This window comes from Osmerus mordax, chromosome 23 (assembly GCF_038355195.1).
Source record: "Osmerus mordax isolate fOsmMor3 chromosome 23, fOsmMor3.pri, whole genome shotgun sequence".
NCBI classification, from domain to species: domain Eukaryota; kingdom Metazoa; phylum Chordata; class Actinopteri; order Osmeriformes; family Osmeridae; genus Osmerus; species Osmerus mordax.
The window spans coordinates 335,648-351,835 of NC_090072.1; the positions used below are offsets into that span (position 1 = coordinate 335,648).

The 16,188-nt window shown below is 48.7% G+C and overlaps 4 protein-coding genes across 7 annotated transcripts in view; 1 reads left to right on the top strand and 3 right to left on the bottom strand.

Moving 5' to 3' along the window:
- Positions 1–1,823, bottom strand: part of LOC136967521 (voltage-gated potassium channel subunit beta-3-like) — a 7,727-nt gene extending 5,904 nt beyond the window's left edge. The window contains exon 1 of the mRNA XM_067261338.1: positions 1,627–1,823. Within this exon, the coding sequence (XP_067117439.1) occupies positions 1,627–1,823 (197 nt within the window). The remainder of the gene's footprint in view (positions 1–1,626) is intronic.
- A 5,078-nt stretch (positions 1,824–6,901) lies between these two features.
- trappc1 (trafficking protein particle complex subunit 1) lies at positions 6,902–9,355 on the bottom strand. 4 transcript variants are annotated; one of them, XM_067261790.1, is made up of 5 exons: positions 9,319–9,355; positions 7,949–8,047; positions 7,659–7,729; positions 7,399–7,537; positions 6,902–7,229 (listed from the first exon to the last, which is right to left on the bottom strand). In XM_067261790.1, the coding sequence occupies exons 2-5, from the start codon at positions 8,045–8,047 to the stop codon at positions 7,101–7,103; spliced, it is 438 nt and encodes a 145-aa protein (XP_067117891.1). In that variant the 5' UTR covers positions 9,319–9,355; the 3' UTR covers positions 6,902–7,100. The 4 variants fall into 4 exon arrangements, with proteins under 4 accessions (XP_067117891.1, XP_067117888.1, XP_067117889.1 ...); XM_067261787.1 differs by lacking the exon at positions 9,319–9,355 and adding an exon at positions 9,275–9,314; XM_067261788.1 differs by lacking the exon at positions 9,319–9,355 and adding an exon at positions 8,579–8,681.
- On the top strand, positions 8,809–10,918 carry psmb6 (proteasome 20S subunit beta 6). The gene is made up of 6 exons (XM_067261785.1): positions 8,809–9,030; positions 9,365–9,432; positions 9,540–9,671; positions 9,843–9,972; positions 10,091–10,235; positions 10,688–10,918. Exons 1-6 carry the CDS (start codon positions 8,941–8,943, stop codon positions 10,813–10,815), a joined length of 693 nt encoding a protein of 230 aa, XP_067117886.1. The 5' UTR covers positions 8,809–8,940; the 3' UTR covers positions 10,816–10,918.
- A 2,119-nt stretch (positions 10,919–13,037) lies between these two features.
- On the bottom strand, positions 13,038–16,149 carry LOC136967802 (zinc finger HIT domain-containing protein 1-like). Its single transcript, XM_067261746.1, has 5 exons — positions 16,074–16,149; positions 14,172–14,348; positions 13,989–14,068; positions 13,713–13,882; positions 13,038–13,263 (listed from the first exon to the last, which is right to left on the bottom strand). The coding sequence occupies exons 1-5, from the start codon at positions 16,096–16,098 to the stop codon at positions 13,242–13,244; spliced, it is 474 nt and encodes a 157-aa protein (XP_067117847.1). The 5' UTR covers positions 16,099–16,149; the 3' UTR covers positions 13,038–13,241.
- Between the last annotated feature and the right edge of the window lie 39 nt (positions 16,150–16,188).

Sequence of the window (16,188 nt, forward strand, 5' to 3'; positions counted from 1 at the left end):
TATTAGTCAGTACATTAATTTAGATTGAAAATCCCAGAAAAAATTAACGCAGTATCCCAATCAACGCTTGTAAAAGTGTTTAACCGAAAACACAAACCGATCCACGCAGAATTCCATGTTAGCGTGTTCTTCTGAGCTTGCCAAATAGCCACTGCAGCACACAGACAGAAGTCCAGGTGTCGGACTTGGCACACAAGTCAGAATTGAGGTAGGCTAAGAAAACATTACAAAACTAAAGATAGTTTCTAAATGATAGGCCTACTGATCATCTTATTTAGACAAAAAAAACAATAGGCTATTACATGAAACTAAAAAAACAGTATTTGCACACAAAGGAATGGGAAAAAAATGTGCGTGCTCGCATTAACTATTGATGATGTCACCGCTAAAGCTGATATCAAACATGCGTTCCTGAACTGTTGTATAGTGGGTTAATCAAGGGGAGTTTCTACAGCCTAGTTGTGCATTGTGTGCAGCAAGCTTGGAAGAATAAAAGGGATATGAATAGGGGCCTGTGCCCCAGTAGAGCTTTATGTCTTACAACGCCTCTGCAATCAGTTATTACACTGATAAATTAATACATTTACCAACAAATCAATTAAACAATCAATTAATCAATCAACCATTGCTGGTCCTTATAGAACTGATAACACCAACATTCCAACTAGCCTTCGTCCACTCCCTGGTCATCCTCCCCTACTCACACACACACTCACACACACACACACATTCTCACACACACACACATAGCAACTGTAATGAAGACTATCCCAGTCCAATACACACACACCCTACACACACCCTAAACACAGACACACACAAACATACACACACAGACACACACAGACCAAACAACGGTAATCTTTGCTCAAAATCCTGATGATGGCTGTGTGTGTGTGTGTGTGTGTGTGAGCGTGCATGTAGATTTATCCTCTCCAGACTTGATTAAACATGACTGATTTAACATGTAAATTACATTCATACCCTTGTGACATCTTAGCATCCACTGATAAACACACACACTCTACTGTAATCAGGACAAGACATGCACACACACAGTAATTGAGTGACCTTTGACCTTGATGGTCACAACCGGGAGCTGATGAGTCAGGGGGTTGGAGGTCATCATCATGTTAGACTGTGTATGTGTGTGTGGTGTAGTGTGTGTGTATGTGTGTGTAGTGTAGCGTGTGTGTGTGTGTATGTATATGTATGTGTGGATGTGTGTGTGTGGTGTCTGTGAGAATGTGTGTGTGTGTAGTGTAGTGTATGTGTGTGTGTGTGTAGTTTAGTGAGTGTGTGTGTGATTAGGGTTGGCTCAGGGTCATGACAGGGAAGAGTTCTGATGGAGCCAGGGACCAGTCCATCACTGCTTGTGAAACAGGCGCTGGGCATTATACACACACACACAACCTGCCCCCATCCTCACACACACACCAACACACAGACAGCTACTGGGCAGCGCCTCAAACCCATGAAACATGAACCTGAGTCAACAGACTGTGGAGTTTCCATCACCCTCTGTCTGAGTGTGTGTCTGAGTGTGTGTCAGTGTGTGTCTGCGTGTGTATGTCAGTGTGTGTCTGTGTGTGTTTGTGTGTGTATGTGTGTGGACAGCTCTCTCACCTGTACTTCATGCTGCTATGGCGACCGCATGCCTCCCTCATGTGGGCGTGGCCTAGCAGTGTGTGGCGAGGGATGGGCGGGACCTTTATCTTGTTGTGGATAGGGTTTGTGGTGGCCCCTCCCCCTCCCCCTTGACTCCGCCCCTCAGAACTCCTATTTTTCAGGTTGTGGTCTGTGCACGCAATGGAGACCTGCATCCTGGCAACCCAACTAGCAACTGCTGCTATGGAAAAAGCTTCCCAACCACCACTATGGCAACGTGTCTGTGTGTGTAAGACCAGGGGTCAGGGCGCCATGGTCTTCTAGTAACCAGCCGACATTTAGCCTGTCTTTACAACACACACACACACACAACCACTCATCTCTCTCTCTCTCTCTCTCTCTCTCTCTCTCTCTCTCTCTCTCTCTCTCTCTCTCTCTCTCTTTGTGTCTGTCTCTCTCTCTCCTCTCTCCCTCCCTCCTCTCTTTGAAACTATGTCTCTCTCTTTCAGCCTGTACCCGGACTAAACTGAAATGCGCACGAGCTAATTGACCAAGACATCCGATAAGATACACCAGTCAGAAGCAACTACACACACGCTCTCTCTCTCTCTCTCTCTCTCTCTCTCTCTCTCTCTCTCTCTGTCACACACATACACACACATACCCCTGGCCTGTATACACTGTGTCACGCAGCTCTGCCCTCGAGCTGAAACAGGCTCACGCGACACTGAACTTTCCCTTCAGCCGGGCAGCTAACCGGTAGCGCTTAACCCCGTCGAGACCGCGCCGTCAGCATCACCGTGGTCGTCATCCTTTGCCGCCCGACAGACGCCGGTTCCAGATACCGGAAAGTACGACTGTCCCGGCAGGTAACGGATTAATATTCCAGCCTCCGCGTGGCTCTCACCGCCTCGTCACGGTGGAAGACTGATGGATAATTTATTCACGCGCAGCTGTGTCCCAACGCAAATGGGAGTCCTTGCTCTGCCCCTCTCTCGAACACAACAGCGAAGAGTTTCAGCTGCGAGTTCCCCTCTGCACCCTCCCTCTCCTCCTCACTCTCCTCCCTCTCTCTCTCCCTCCCTCATCCCTCTCCTCCACTCCTCATCTCCTCTGCTGTCAGTTAATGCACAGATCCTACTGCTCTCATTGCTTTCATTCTGTGTGCGTGTGTGTGTGCGTGTGTGTGTGCGTGTGTGTGTGTGCGTGTGCGTGTGTGTGTGTGTGTGTGCGTGTGTGTGTGTGTGCGTGTGTGTGTGGTGTGTGTGTGTGTGTGCGTGTGTGTGTGTGTCTAAAAAAGAATAATGACAGATGACACATACACACCCACTATTATTGGTCACAACATCACTGATGTTTCTAACAGAGGTAAAAGACCAGGCAGTTAGAGAGAGAGAGAGAGAGAGAGAGAGAGAGAGAGAGAGAGAGACAAGGAGAGAGAGAGACAAGGAGAGAGAGAGACAAGGGGAAAGAGACAAGGAGAGAGAGAGACAAGGAGAGAGAAAGAGACAAGGAGAGAGAGACAAGGAGAGAGAGAGACAAGGAGAGAGAGAGAGACGAGGAGAGAGAGAGAGACGAGGAGAGAGAGAGAGAGAGAGAGAGAAAGGAAGAGGAAGAGGATGGTATCAATGATGGATTTTCTCAAACAGATATCAGCTCACAAGTATACACATGCACACACAGTCAAACCCCACCCCATACACACACACACACACACACACACAGCATATGTGGAGAAGAAAATGGCAGAAAGTTACAGTGGGAGAGAGAAGGAGAGAAGGAAAGGAGAGAGAGAAGGAGAGAGGGAGGAAGAGGAGAGAGGGAGTGAATGAGGGAAAGATTGAAGGATGGAGGAAAGGATTGTGGTTCAATGCTGAATCAGCCAATACGATAGACTGGGACTCCAAGCCCTGGGGAAAACACACACACACTATCTCACTCTCTCACACACACACACACACAGGATAATCATTTTCCGGCTTCATAACTACAGACGTTCATTTCCAGTGGGAGATGAAAGGGTGCCGACATGAACACACAACACTGAAGGAATTCATCCTTTCATGAAGGGATGAATAAAACACTGAACACAATATCTCATGCAGGAATTAGTCAAGTAGGCCAAAATGTTATTTTTCAACAAATGAACACATTAATAAAAGAATAATCCATTAATTAATTCACTCATCCATTCATTCATCCATCTATTTATTTATTTATTTATTTATTTATCCATCCATCCATCCATCCATCCATCCATTCATTCATTCATTCATTACATACACACACACACACACACACAAACACACACACACACACACATACACATAGACACACACACTCATACACACATACACACAATCAAGCATTACACACAAACAAAATTAAAATGACACTAGCACTTACAAACACACAATTTAAAGCTGGATTATAGACAGATGGTAAGTAACAAGGACCACCCTCTCTCTCTCTCTCTCTCTCTCTCACACACACACACACACACACACACACACAGACACACCCTCTAACTCAGGCCACGCCCTTCACACACACAAATCCTAACAGAGTAGCCCGCCCTGTGGCCTGCATCCAGAATCACTGGTGGACCTAGAACAAATAACCTAGAAATAGTACAGAACACATATAGAACCCATAACCTAAAACACACCATGTACACTTAGATTTTATAGAATAGCCTAAATGGATAGGAGTGTGTGTGTGTGTGTGCGTGCATAGGAGCTAGTTGTGTACCTGTAGGGCATGGTGCTGTGTGCGTGCGTGCATAGGAGCTAGGTGTGTACCTGTAGGGCATGGTGCTGGGGTCCAGGGTCAGGCTGGACTCCCTGAGGAAGCTCTCCAGCCTTCGTCTCTCTATCAGCTCCCTCGCCGCTCGCAGGATGTGACACGCCAGGGCTGACTCCGCCCTCTGCCCCCCCCTGCGCCCCCCCTGCGCCCCTCCTGTCCCCCCCTGCGCCCCCTCTGTCCCCCCAGCCCCCCTCATCTTGGGCTTCTTGCTGAAGCCGTACAGCTCCTCCACACACACCTTCCCTCCCTTCCCCCCCCCAGAGGGGCCCACTGACTCCAGCCCAGGCACACGCCCAGCAAACATGACACACACACACACCCTGACCCCTACACACACACACTCTCACTCACACACCCTGACCCCTACACACACACACTCTCACTCACACACCCTGACCCCTACACACACACACTCTCACTCACACACCCTGACCCCTACACACACACACTCTCACTCACACACCCTGACCCCTACACACACACACTCTCACTCACACACCCTGACCCCTACACACACACACTCTCACTCACACACCCTGACCCCTACACACACACACTCTCACTCACACACCCTGACCCCTACACACACACACTCTCACTCACACACCCTGACCCCTACACACACACACTCTCACTCACACACCCTGACCCCTACACACACACACTCTCACTCACACACCCTGACCCCTACACACACACACTCTCACTCACACACCCTGACCCCTACACACACACACTCTCACTCACACACCCTGACCCCTACACACACACACTCTCACTCACACACCCTGACCCCTACACACACACCCTGACCCCTACCCACACACCCTGACCCCTACACACACACACTGACCCCTACACAAACACAGACGCAAAGTGTTGCAGGTTCTGGAAAGTTCTCTTGATCCGTCACTCCAGTTACGTCTCCACGGTTATGTCTCCACGGTTACCTGCGTTCCTCCCAGGGTCCTCCTCTTCTTCAGACAACGCCCCTTTCAGAGGTACGGGGGTAGGGCCAGGTGAGTCCACGGTCAACGGTTATCTAAATCTCTCTCCTTTTCTCCCTTTCTCTGTCAGCCAAGCATGAAGGATGTTATCCAGCAGTCAGAGATAATCCTTCATCCAGATGATGATGATGGGGTCGTTATAGATGGTTCATCTCTCCGTCTCCTCTTTACCGTCTTCTCTCATCCACTCGCTCGGTCTGTCTGTCCATCTACCTGTCAATCAGACTTCCCCCAGGCCACACCCACACAAGCATGTGTGTGTGTGTGAGTGGATGTGTGTGTGTGAGTGGATGTGTGTGTGTGTGAGTGGATGTGTGTGTGTGTGAGTGGATGTGTGTGTGTGTGTGAGTGGATTAAGAGGACTGGAACTGGGCAAGCGGCCATACCTGACATCTGTACCCAGATTACCAAAGGACTCACATCCACACACACACACACACACACACATTGTTTACATGGGGCCTAGTGGTATGCTATCTCCCTTTCAAGCCCCCCCCTCCCCCCTCCAGTAATCCAGACTATTTAGCCATTATAAATCCTCACATTCTGCTCCTAGTTTACAGAGATGTCAAAAGTACACACATCCTTCACTCAAGTAAAGTACAGATACTCATGTTTAAAAAGACTGTAGTAAAAGTTGACTACTGACTACACTTTTTCACTCAAGTTAAAGTAAAGAAGTGTGGGCTCTGACATATATCTAAGTAAAAAGTAGCCATGACTACTACCTGTTTTAGTGTCACACTGGTAACTGGACCTCACTTCATATTAATACATGAATACAAAAATACACTATAGACAGACACGATTTGCATTCGCCAGGAATCCTTTTTGACACCATTTTGAACATCGAAAACAGAGAAAATTTGTACTTTTCAAATATTTTTTTTAAATAACTGAAACTTTTTGTAGAAAGTATTTTCTAACCTTTAGACACATTACCTTACCTTTTCACACACAGTGAAAGCAGAGGACAGAGAAGAAGCAGGGGTAAAGTCAGGGTCAAGACCACGAGTCAGGTGGCTGAGTGGTTAGGGAAGTGGGCTAGTAATCTGAAGGTTGCCAGTTTGATTCCTGGCCGTGCCAAATGACGTTGTGTCCTTGGGCAAGGCACTTCACCCTACTTGCCTCGGGGGGAATGTCCCTGTACTTACTGTAAGTCGCTCTGGATAAGAGCGTCTGCTAAATGACTAAATGTAAATCAGCCAATCAGAATAGCCAAACTCTACATTCACTCTAATCAGTCTAGGAGGGGCAGGAGGAGAGGAGATGAGAAGGGGAGGAGAGAGGAGAAGGAGAGGACAAGGGGAGGAGAGAGGAGGAGAGAGAGGACAAGGGGAGGAGAGAGGGGAGGAGAGAGAGAGAGAGGAAGAGAGGAAAGGGAGGAGAGTGTTGGCTGGACTGAGGGTAATCTGTTCAGTTGCATAACCAAAATGCTGGCAGCTTTCACAGATTTATAACAACTACACACACTTACAGAGTCTGTTTATTTAGGTTTATTAGTCAGATTTACAAAATAACATGATAAGTCAATAACATAAAAGTCAAAAACAACTACTTCCAACGACCGAGTTACACCCCTCATTCCACAAATGCTGCAGTGTGTGCGTTTGGTGTGTGTGAGCGAGATTGTGTGTGTGTTTGTTGTGTGTGAGCGTGTGTGAGCGTGTGTGTGTGTGTCTAGGCAGCGCGGGGACTGAAGAAGGGCAAGCTCCTGATGTAGGTGTCCAGTCTGGATCTGAAGAGCTCGCTCTGCAGGGGGTCTCCCATCACACACAGAGGGTTCCTCACTACACACTCCACGTACAGCTGCAACACAGAGAGAGAGAGATAGAGCTCGCTCTGCAGGGGGTCTCCCATCACACACAGAGGGTTCCTCACTACACACTCCACGTACAGCTGCAACACAGAGAGAGATAGATAGAGAGATGGAGAGAGGTATAGAGAGGTATAGAGACAGAGAGAGGTAGATCTGTACCGTGCTGTAGATCTGGTGCAGGATGTCTCTTATGTTGGCCACACCCAGATCTGTGTTCATGACCACCTTCACCCCGCTGGGGGTCTCATAGTAGTGCAGCTTATACCTGCTGGTCTGGAAGCTCTGGAAACCATCCTTCCTGCTGTCAGTCAAGGACTGTCATCATGCTCTCTCTCTTTCTCTCTCTCTCTCATACACACACACACACACACACACACAACCAATACACACACACACTCGTCTCTCTCTGTGAGGGATACATGTCCAGTGGAGACATCTTGCTGACGAAGGATCGGATGGAGAACAGCATGCCATACATCAGCTTAAACTCCTGGGAGAGGAGAGGGGGGGGGGGGGGGAGGCGGGAGGGGAGGAGGCGGGAGGGGGGGGTAGAGGGAAAGAAAAGTGGAGAGATTGGTTGGTTGTATGACACAGTTGCAGATTATATAACAAAGTTAACCATAATATTACTACCAGTTCCAGTCATATAGGTCATAACATCTGTAGGTTAGCATGTGTACATGTGTCTACTGGTAGTAACATGTTCTACCTCCTCCTTGGAGATGCCGGCTTGCTTCTTGCGGTTCCACTCGCTGTAGTGCAGACACGCCCCGTTACGGTCAAAGATGTACAGGTTATGAACCGTCATCTGCACACGCAAGCGTGGGTTAGAGAATGTAACTAAGCGCTGTGCCTGGTAAATACACACAATTCCAAGATTGGCCACCGACATTCAATTAGAAATATACACTTCTGATCCTTCATTTTCTGTTGCATTACTTGTACGTCGCTTTGGATTAACTGACTAAAAAGTAATGTAAACGTCACAGTAACACACACACCATCATCACACACAGCAGCAGACACACAACACTACAGACATACTGACGTATCACGGAGTTTAAGACCACGAATGTAACCGGTGTTTAGATAGGCTCACATGATGAAACAACCTTTATATTTATACCTGCCTGGTTGAAACGTAGCAAGCTTTCGAGCTAACTACTAGCGTTACGTAGCGTAGGATGGCAACACATATTCAGAATCAGAAAATTAAACATAGACATCGATTCGTTCCATATGTCCTCCACTATTCATTAAATCGCAAGCCTGGTCTCAAATTGCCTGAGTATAAATATAAATCATTGTTTTGTTCGCTAGCAACATTAACATTGTTTACCTTGTTCTTCCTTGTGTCATAAGGACCCCAGCAGTAGGCGTCCCTCCGTGTGCCTGTCTACACTGCTGAGTTAGATTTTATGCTAGCTAGCTTGTGCCCAGCGTAGACACTGAAATGTTGGACGAGATATTTACAAATAGCACTAGTCTACTTGTATTAATTATATTTCACACACACGTGTGTTTCCGTTTTTGTTAGATACCAACAACGGGACACTATTTTCTAAAGGCGCATTAGACTGTTCTTGGTTGTAGTTACGTGAAAGTTGCGCTGCTCGCATACAGACAGTAACGGGCTGCAGCTTGTCCACTCCGCCGGTTTTCTATTCACTAAACTAACTTTGGTTAAGTCAACACAGAAACATGGCGACCGCAACCATGAGATACTATCAGCACATTTCTTCTAACGGTGATTTGGTACCGGATTGGACCACGAAAGAAGTCAGCACCGGGGTAAGTGTTCGGAACCGACATGGACCGCAAAATGTACAAACATGTGGACCGGTAGAATGTTTCGTTGGAAAGTTAAGATCTTTGGAAGTCGTTGAATGAGACAGCACTTCTAGTCAGGGCAGACATGGTCATGACTGGACTAGTTGACTAGTTTGTATGTAGAGCCAGATAACATCAACTGGCAAGTAAGATGAAGTCGACTCATATTTAGTTTAATTTAAGGAAAATACATGTTTATAGTTACCAGTGTTGGCAATCCACACATTAGACTAACGAACTGTAACTAACTTGTCCGAGCGTCCGGTCATCGACGTGAATGTGTCTGTCATTTTAGACCACGATCATGGCGGTGGAATATGACGGCGGCGTGGTGATCGGTGCGGACTCCAGAACCACAACCGGGTAATAAGATATCGAGAATAACACTATGTGTGTTAGCTAACTGAATGCAGCGTGTCTGTGAGTGTGTTACGTGGCTGACTGTTGCTATGACGGTGTGTGTGTTCTAGCGCCTACATAGCTAACAGAGTGACGGACAAGCTCACTCCGATCCACGACCGGATCTTCTGCTGCCGCTCGGGCTCCGCCGCGGACACGCAGGCTATCGCTGACGCTGTCACCTACCAACTGGGCTTCCACAGGTGAATCTCACACACACATACTCTCTCTCACACTCTGTCTCACATACACTCTCTCTTTCTCACACTCTCTCACACACTCACTCTCTCTCACACACACACACACCTGTTCTTAGATCCACCTAATGCAGGTCCAGTCTTACAAACACTGACGAGCCCCTCCCCCTTCTGCAGCATTGAGCTAGATGAAGCCCCATTGGTCCAGACAGCTGCCAGTCTGTTCCGGCAGAGCTGCTATAGGTACAGAGAGGAGCTGATGGCCGGGATCATCGTAGCGGGCTGGGACAAGAGACGAGGGGGGCAGGTGAGACTGCCACACATCTCTACGCAAACACATACCTACCTTTCTTTCTAGTCAGAACAAATCTTAATCCCCTTGTCTCAGATCAGTCTGGACTCATATTTATGACCCCCCCACCCAGGTGTACACGGTGCCGGTGGGGGGGATGCTGGTGCGCCAGCCTGTCTCTGTGGGGGGGTCTGGCAGCACCTACATCTACGGATACATGGACGCACACTATAGGTCGGGCATGAACCAGCAGGAGTGTCTGGACCTGACTGCATCTGGTGAGGAGGAGGGAGGGGGGGAGGAGGCGGGAGAGGGGAGGCAGGAGGGGGGGGGGGGGAGAGGAGGAGGGAGAGGAGGGGGGGGGGGGAGGAGGTAGAGGAGGCGGGAGAGGAGGCGGGAGGAGGGGGGGGGAGGAGGTAGAGGAGGCGGGAGGGGGGGGAGGAGGTAGAGGAGGCGGGGGGGAGGAGGGAGAGGAGGAGGGGGGAGGAGGTAGAGGAGGCGGGAGGGGGGGGAGGAGGTAGAGGAGGGGGGTGAGCGAGAGGAGGCAGGGGGAGGAGGTAGAGGAGGCGGGAGGAGGAGGGAGAGGAGGAGGGGGGGAGGAGGCGGGAGGAGGTAGAGGAGGCAGGAGGAGCAGGGGGGGAGGAGGAGGGAGAGGAGGAGGAGGAGGAGGAGGGGAGGAGGAGGGGAGGAGGCATGATTGTGTATGAAAGCTCTGTCCTGCTGCCCCCAGCCCTGAGCCTGGCTATGCATCGGGACGGGTCCAGCGGAGGCGTGGTCAGGCTGGCTGCTATCTCTGAACACGGCCTGGAGAGAAGTGTGATCCTGGGGAACCAGCTGCCTCGCTTCTCCAGTGCTTAGACACACACACACCTAAACACACACACACCTAAACACGCACCGAGCTGTTCACTGTGGAAGCTGTTTTTCAGATTTGTATTAAAGAACCAAGTTGTCTTTTCAACCTGCTGTGTGTTCTATTTAGTTCCGTCATATTCAAATCTGTTTAAATATGAAGTAAGCAGAAATCTGTATTGGACAGACATGATCCTGGTTAGTTATCAGGGGTGCATTAATAGTTAGAGGGTAAAAAGGTCCTCTTCCTGATTCCCAGCAGGAAACATGCTCTCAATGTTCAGGAAAAATCATTTGATTCTGGAATCATTTTTTGAAAAAGGTTTTGAAAGATAGAAAAATTATTTTCACAAAAAGATTCGAAAAATTGTTGAAAGGTTGTAAAAATATTTTCGAAAAGGTTTGCATCATTGATGGGTACTTTATGACGAGGCCTCTAATATACTCTACTGTACTCTGCTCTGCTTTACTCTTACTTTCCTCTCTTTTCACGTTGTGAGCGAAAAACGTTTTGAAAGGTTGGCAAAATATTTATGAACACATTTTTTTGGGGGGAAAGGTTGACATTTTGAAAAAAAGTGTGATATGTGGGCCATCAGAATGAGCGTCCAGGTCTGTGTGATATGTGGGCCATCAGAATGAGCGTCCAGGTCTGTGTGATATGTGGGCCATCAGAATGAGCGTCCAGGTCTGTGTGATATGTGGGCCATCAGAATGAGCGTCCAGGTCTGTGTGATATGTGGGCCATCAGAATGAGCGTCCAGGTCTGTGTGATATGTGGGCCATCAGAATGAGCGTCCAGGTCTGTGTGATATGTGGGCCATCAGAATGAGCGTCCAGGTCTGTGTGATATGTGGGCCATCAGAATGAGCGTCCAGGTCTGTGTGATATGTGGGCCATCAGAATGAGCGTCCAGGTCTGTGTGATATGTGGGCCATCAGAATGAGCGTCCAGGTCTGTGTGATATGTGGGCCATCAGAACGAGCGTCCAGGTCTGTGTGATATGTGGGCCATCAGAACGAGCGTCCAGGTCTGTGTGATATGTGGGCCATCAGAACGAGCGTCCAGGTCTGTGTGATATGTGGGCCATCAGAACGAGCGTCCAGGTCTGTGTGATATGTGGGCCATCAGAACGAGCGTCCAGGTCTGTGTGATATGTGGGCCATCAGAACGAGCGTCCAGGTCTGTGTGATATGTGGGCCATCAGAACGAGCGTCCAGGTCTGTGTGATATGTGGGCCATCAGAACGAGCGTCCAGGTCTGTGTGATATGTGGGCCATCAGAACGAGCGTCCAGGTCTGTGTGATATGTGGGCCATGTGAGCGTCCAGGTCTGTGTGATATGTGGGCCATCAGAACGAGCGTCCAGGTCTGTGTGATATGTGGGCCATGTGAGCGTCCAGGTCTGTGTGATATGTGGGCCATCAGAATGAGCGTCCAGGTCTGTGTGATATGTGGGCCATCAGAATGAGCGTCCAGGTCTGTGTGATATGTGGGCCATCAGAACGAGCGTCCAGGTCTGTGTGATATGTGGGCCATCAGAATGAGCGTCCAGGTCTGTGTGATATGTGGGCCATCAGAATGAGCGTCCAGGTCTGTGTGATATGTGGGCCATCAGAATGAGCGTCCAGGTCTGTGTGATATGTGGGCCATGTGAGCGTCCAGGTCTGTGTGATATGTGGGCCATCAGAATGAGCGTCCAGGTCTGTGTGATATGTGGGCCATCAGAACGAGCGTCCAGGTCTGTGTGATATGTGGGCCATCAGAACGAGCGTCCAGGTCTGTGTGATATGTGGGCCATCAGAACGAGCGTCCAGGTCTGTGTGATATGTGGGCCATGTGAGCGTCCAGGTCTGTGTGATATGTGGGCCATCAGAACGAGCGTCCAGGTCTGTGTGATATGTGGGCCATCAGAATGAGCGTCCAGGTCTGTGTGATATGTGGGCCATCAGAATGAGCGTCCAGGTCTGTGTGATATGTGGGCCATCAGAATGAGCGTCCAGGTCTGTGTGATAGGGTTAGGGTTAGTGAGCCCGTCAGCTCCCAGGGGGCGGGCCATCACAAAGGGGGACTTTTTTCCAGATTTCTTTTAATCCTACCTTGAAACCAGGTAGGGATGAATCATGGGGTAGTACACACATTCTCAAACACACACAGTGCACACGAGATACCAACAGTATTATATAAACTTTTATTTACAAAGAACACAAATTGTGACAATGTCCAACTTCTCTCCATCCCTCTAATCCATCATCCCCTCCCTCTCCTCCTCCTCTACATCCTTCTCTCCTCCATCCTCCTCTCCCTCCCTCCCCAGTGTTCTCGTTACGTAGCAGGAGGGTTCTCCAGGGTTCTCAGTTCTCTACCTGCAGGCCTGTAGAATGTTCCATGGAACCATAGCTGGTGACCATGGTGACCAGTCTGATTGTGCTGCTACAGGGTCCACTTCAGACACCTGGGGGAGGAGGGGGTTAGCTCTGGGTATTACCTGGTGTGTGTGTGTGTGTTACCTGGTGTGTGTGTTACCTGGTGTGTGTGTGTTACCTGGTGTGTGTGTGTGTTACCTGGTGTGTGTGTGTGTTACCTGGTGTGTGTGTTACCTGGTGTGTGTGTTACCTGGTGTGTGTGTGTGTGTGTGTTACCTGGTGTGTGTGTTACCTGGTCTCTCTATGTGTGTTACCTGGTGTGTGTGTTACCTGGTGTGTGTTTTACCTGGTGTGTGTGTGTTACCTGGTGTGTGTGTGTTACCTGGTGTGTGTGTTACCTGGTGTGTGTTACCTGGTCTCTCTCTCTGTGTGTGTTACCTGGTGTGTGTGTTACCTGGTCTCTCTATGTGTGTTACCTGGTGTGTGTGTTACCTGGTGTGTGTTACCTGGTGTGTGTGTTACCTGGTGTGTGTGTTACCTGGTCTCTCTGTGTGTGTGGAGGCAGCGTGTGCTGCAGTAGCGCCCCCCGCAGGAGCAGCAGGTGTAGTGGGAGGGGAAGCCACACACGGAACAGAAACAGCGGGGGGGGAGGGAGGGGGGCGGGGCCGAGGCTGACACATAGTTAGGCTCTTCCCTCTCGCTCTGGTTCTGCCCAATCACAACACAGACCAGTCAGGCTCGTCCAATTACAATTGTTGACTCAGACTAAGTAGTCTACAGTTACATCTGATCTCACAGAGGTCAGGGATCATACCTCCTCCTCCAGCAGAGTCTGGAAGTTCTTCCTGAAACGTTGTTTGAAGTGATCTCCTCTGGTCTTCCTCCTCTTCTTACCTGGGGGCAGTGGGGGGGGGGCATCAGTTAATTAAAATGATTGATAAATCCTCATTACCGTGGCTCAATGCTTTATCTACACATAACCCCCCCACACACACACCAGGCTCCTCCCCCTCTCCGAAGGCGGGCAGGCGTGCGGCGGGGCCTGCGGGAGGAAGTGATGTCAGAGGGTCATCCTGGAAGTTGTCCTTCTCCAGCGCCTCCAGCTGGCGGGACAGACGCCGCAGTCTGGTGGTGTCATCCAGGACCCGCCTCTGGCCTGCCTCTGCCACACGCACTGCAGGGGGAGGTAGGTCATACAGGGTTAGTGCCTCTGGCCTGCCTCTGCCACACGCACTGCAGGGGGAGGTAGGTCATACAGGGTTAGTGCCTCTGGCCTGCCTCTGCCACACGCACTGCAGGGGGAGGTAGGTCATACAGGGTTAGTGCCTCTGGCCTGCCTCTGCCACACGCACTGCAGGGGGAGGTAGGTCATACAGGGTTAGTGCCTCTGGACTGCCTCGACCACACGCACTGCAGGGGTGTGTGTTACCTGGATGCTAATCACAAATAAATTTGACACCTTCAGTACTGTGTTGCGGGTAGAATATTACCTAACCCTAACCATATGTATGGCTACTACTCTTATTACTGTGCCTCAGGGTTTGCATTTAAGCATATTTTAATCGTATTGTCTGGGTTAACAGCCACGATATAAGTATTACTTTGCAATATGTGGTGTCATTAAGGGGCTGTGATATCGTGGTAAATATGGCTACTGCCTCGACACAACCCCAAATACGTGATTAGTAGCCTACATTCGGGTAGTATCTACGGTAACCAGTTGTTTCAGAAGAACCCAAAACAAAATGTTGCGTGAAGGCCATGCAACGTAGTTAATAAATATGTGACTGAAAGACGCTTCGATCTATGAGCTTGCTAATGGCTCGCATTGTATAACAGCGGACAAACAATATTATATGTGTTTTTGCTCTCGTGTGATCGAATCCCACTTCATGCGAGCTTGCAAATATGTTATTTTCTTAGCCTCCATTTATTTTGTTGTGAATGGCTGTAATGTAGTGCTCACTTATAATCTCATATTTGCTGCAGCGACTTAAAAATCGCCAGTCATATGTTTGTGAATTTGTGACGAATATGGTGATAGAGGCAGACGGCAGATGCTGCTGTTGTTAGGTGAACGCACAGCTGGAATGCTTACTAGGGGTGGGAATCTTTTGGTACCTCACGATTCGATTCAAATCGATTCTTGGGGTGACGATTCGATTACAAACCGATTCACGATTATACCAAGATTATTACATCGATTTTTGAAATTTGTTAATCGATGTGAATCGATAGAAGACTGAATTGAGATTTGAATGTGAATAGATTTTTCCCCTACCCCTAATGCTTACGGAAACCAGTAGGGCGATAACACCGGTCACAGAGAGACGGGTTTGCTGTACAGCAGTTATGGGCTCAAGAACTAAACTTTAACTACAGAGATAAATACTAGCAAACTACAAGTTATTAGCTACCTAACCTGCTATTTTTTTTATTCGATTGGCTCTTTTGTTAATTTCATGCCAGCAGACGTCAGTGGCTAGTTTACTAAATAATGTCAAAGACTAGAATTTAACCAGAATCAGGCTAGCTAGCCTACTCACTAGCTACAGTACTATACAGACTAGTATCTCACAAACTTAAGTAATCCAGCTAGCTATGCATCCATCAACATATTCTTAAAGACTATTAGACTATACGATTTACTGTATCCGATCATTTATATACATTATAAGAGAAGTTTCACAGACCTAACTTAACCGGCGATGGACCTGCACCATACCAGGTTAGCCAGGGAAGCGTTGCTGTAGCTAGTACTAGTAGTAGGCTAAATTGCAAGTCTAGTATTGATGCGGAAAAGTACTCAAACAAGAAACCGATACTTCAATTTACACCGTTACAGTAACAAAGTCGTCTCAGTAGCAACAACAGGAGATAAACAGATAAATAACCTTACCAGAACCCTTCTTCTCGAAAACCATCCTGTTTGTCCCTGCTCCAGTTTTCACTCATTTACTGCAAGTCGCAAAACCTTGCCAAGAACGCAGCAGCGCGTTTGAAACTCGGACGCT

What these genes read in the sequence shown, in the direction of transcription:
- LOC136967802 (XM_067261746.1), bottom strand. Translation starts at nt 16,098, where the DNA reads ATGGTTTTCGAGAAGAAGGGTTCTG. An exon ending in TTTCGAGAAGAAGGGTTCTG is followed by an intron (nt 14,349 to 16,073) that starts GTAAGGTTATTT and finishes CTCCCCCTGCAG; the next exon opens with TGCGTGTGGCAGAGGCAGGC. An exon ending in CGGAGAGGGGGAGGAGCCTG is followed by an intron (nt 14,069 to 14,171) that starts GTGTGTGTGTGG and finishes CACTGCCCCCAG; the next exon opens with GTAAGAAGAGGAGGAAGACC.
- trappc1 (XM_067261787.1), bottom strand. Translation starts at nt 9,295, where the DNA reads ATGTGTGGATTGCCAACACTG. An exon ending in CCGGCATCTCCAAGGAGGAG is followed by an intron (nt 7,730 to 7,948) that starts GTAGAACATGTT and finishes CTCCTCTCCCAG; the next exon opens with GAGTTTAAGCTGATGTATGG. An exon ending in AAGATGTCTCCACTGGACAT is followed by an intron (nt 7,538 to 7,658) that starts GTATCCCTCACA and finishes GACTGACAGCAG; the next exon opens with GAAGGATGGTTTCCAGAGCT.
- psmb6 (XM_067261785.1), top strand. Translation starts at nt 8,941, where the DNA reads ATGGCGACCGCAACCATGAGATACTATCAGCACATTTCTTCTAACGGT. An exon ending in TACCAACTGGGCTTCCACAG is followed by an intron (nt 9,672 to 9,842) that starts GTGAATCTCACA and finishes CCCCTTCTGCAG; the next exon opens with CATTGAGCTAGATGAAGCCC. An exon ending in ACAAGAGACGAGGGGGGCAG is followed by an intron (nt 9,973 to 10,090) that starts GTGAGACTGCCA and finishes CCCCCCACCCAG; the next exon opens with GTGTACACGGTGCCGGTGGG.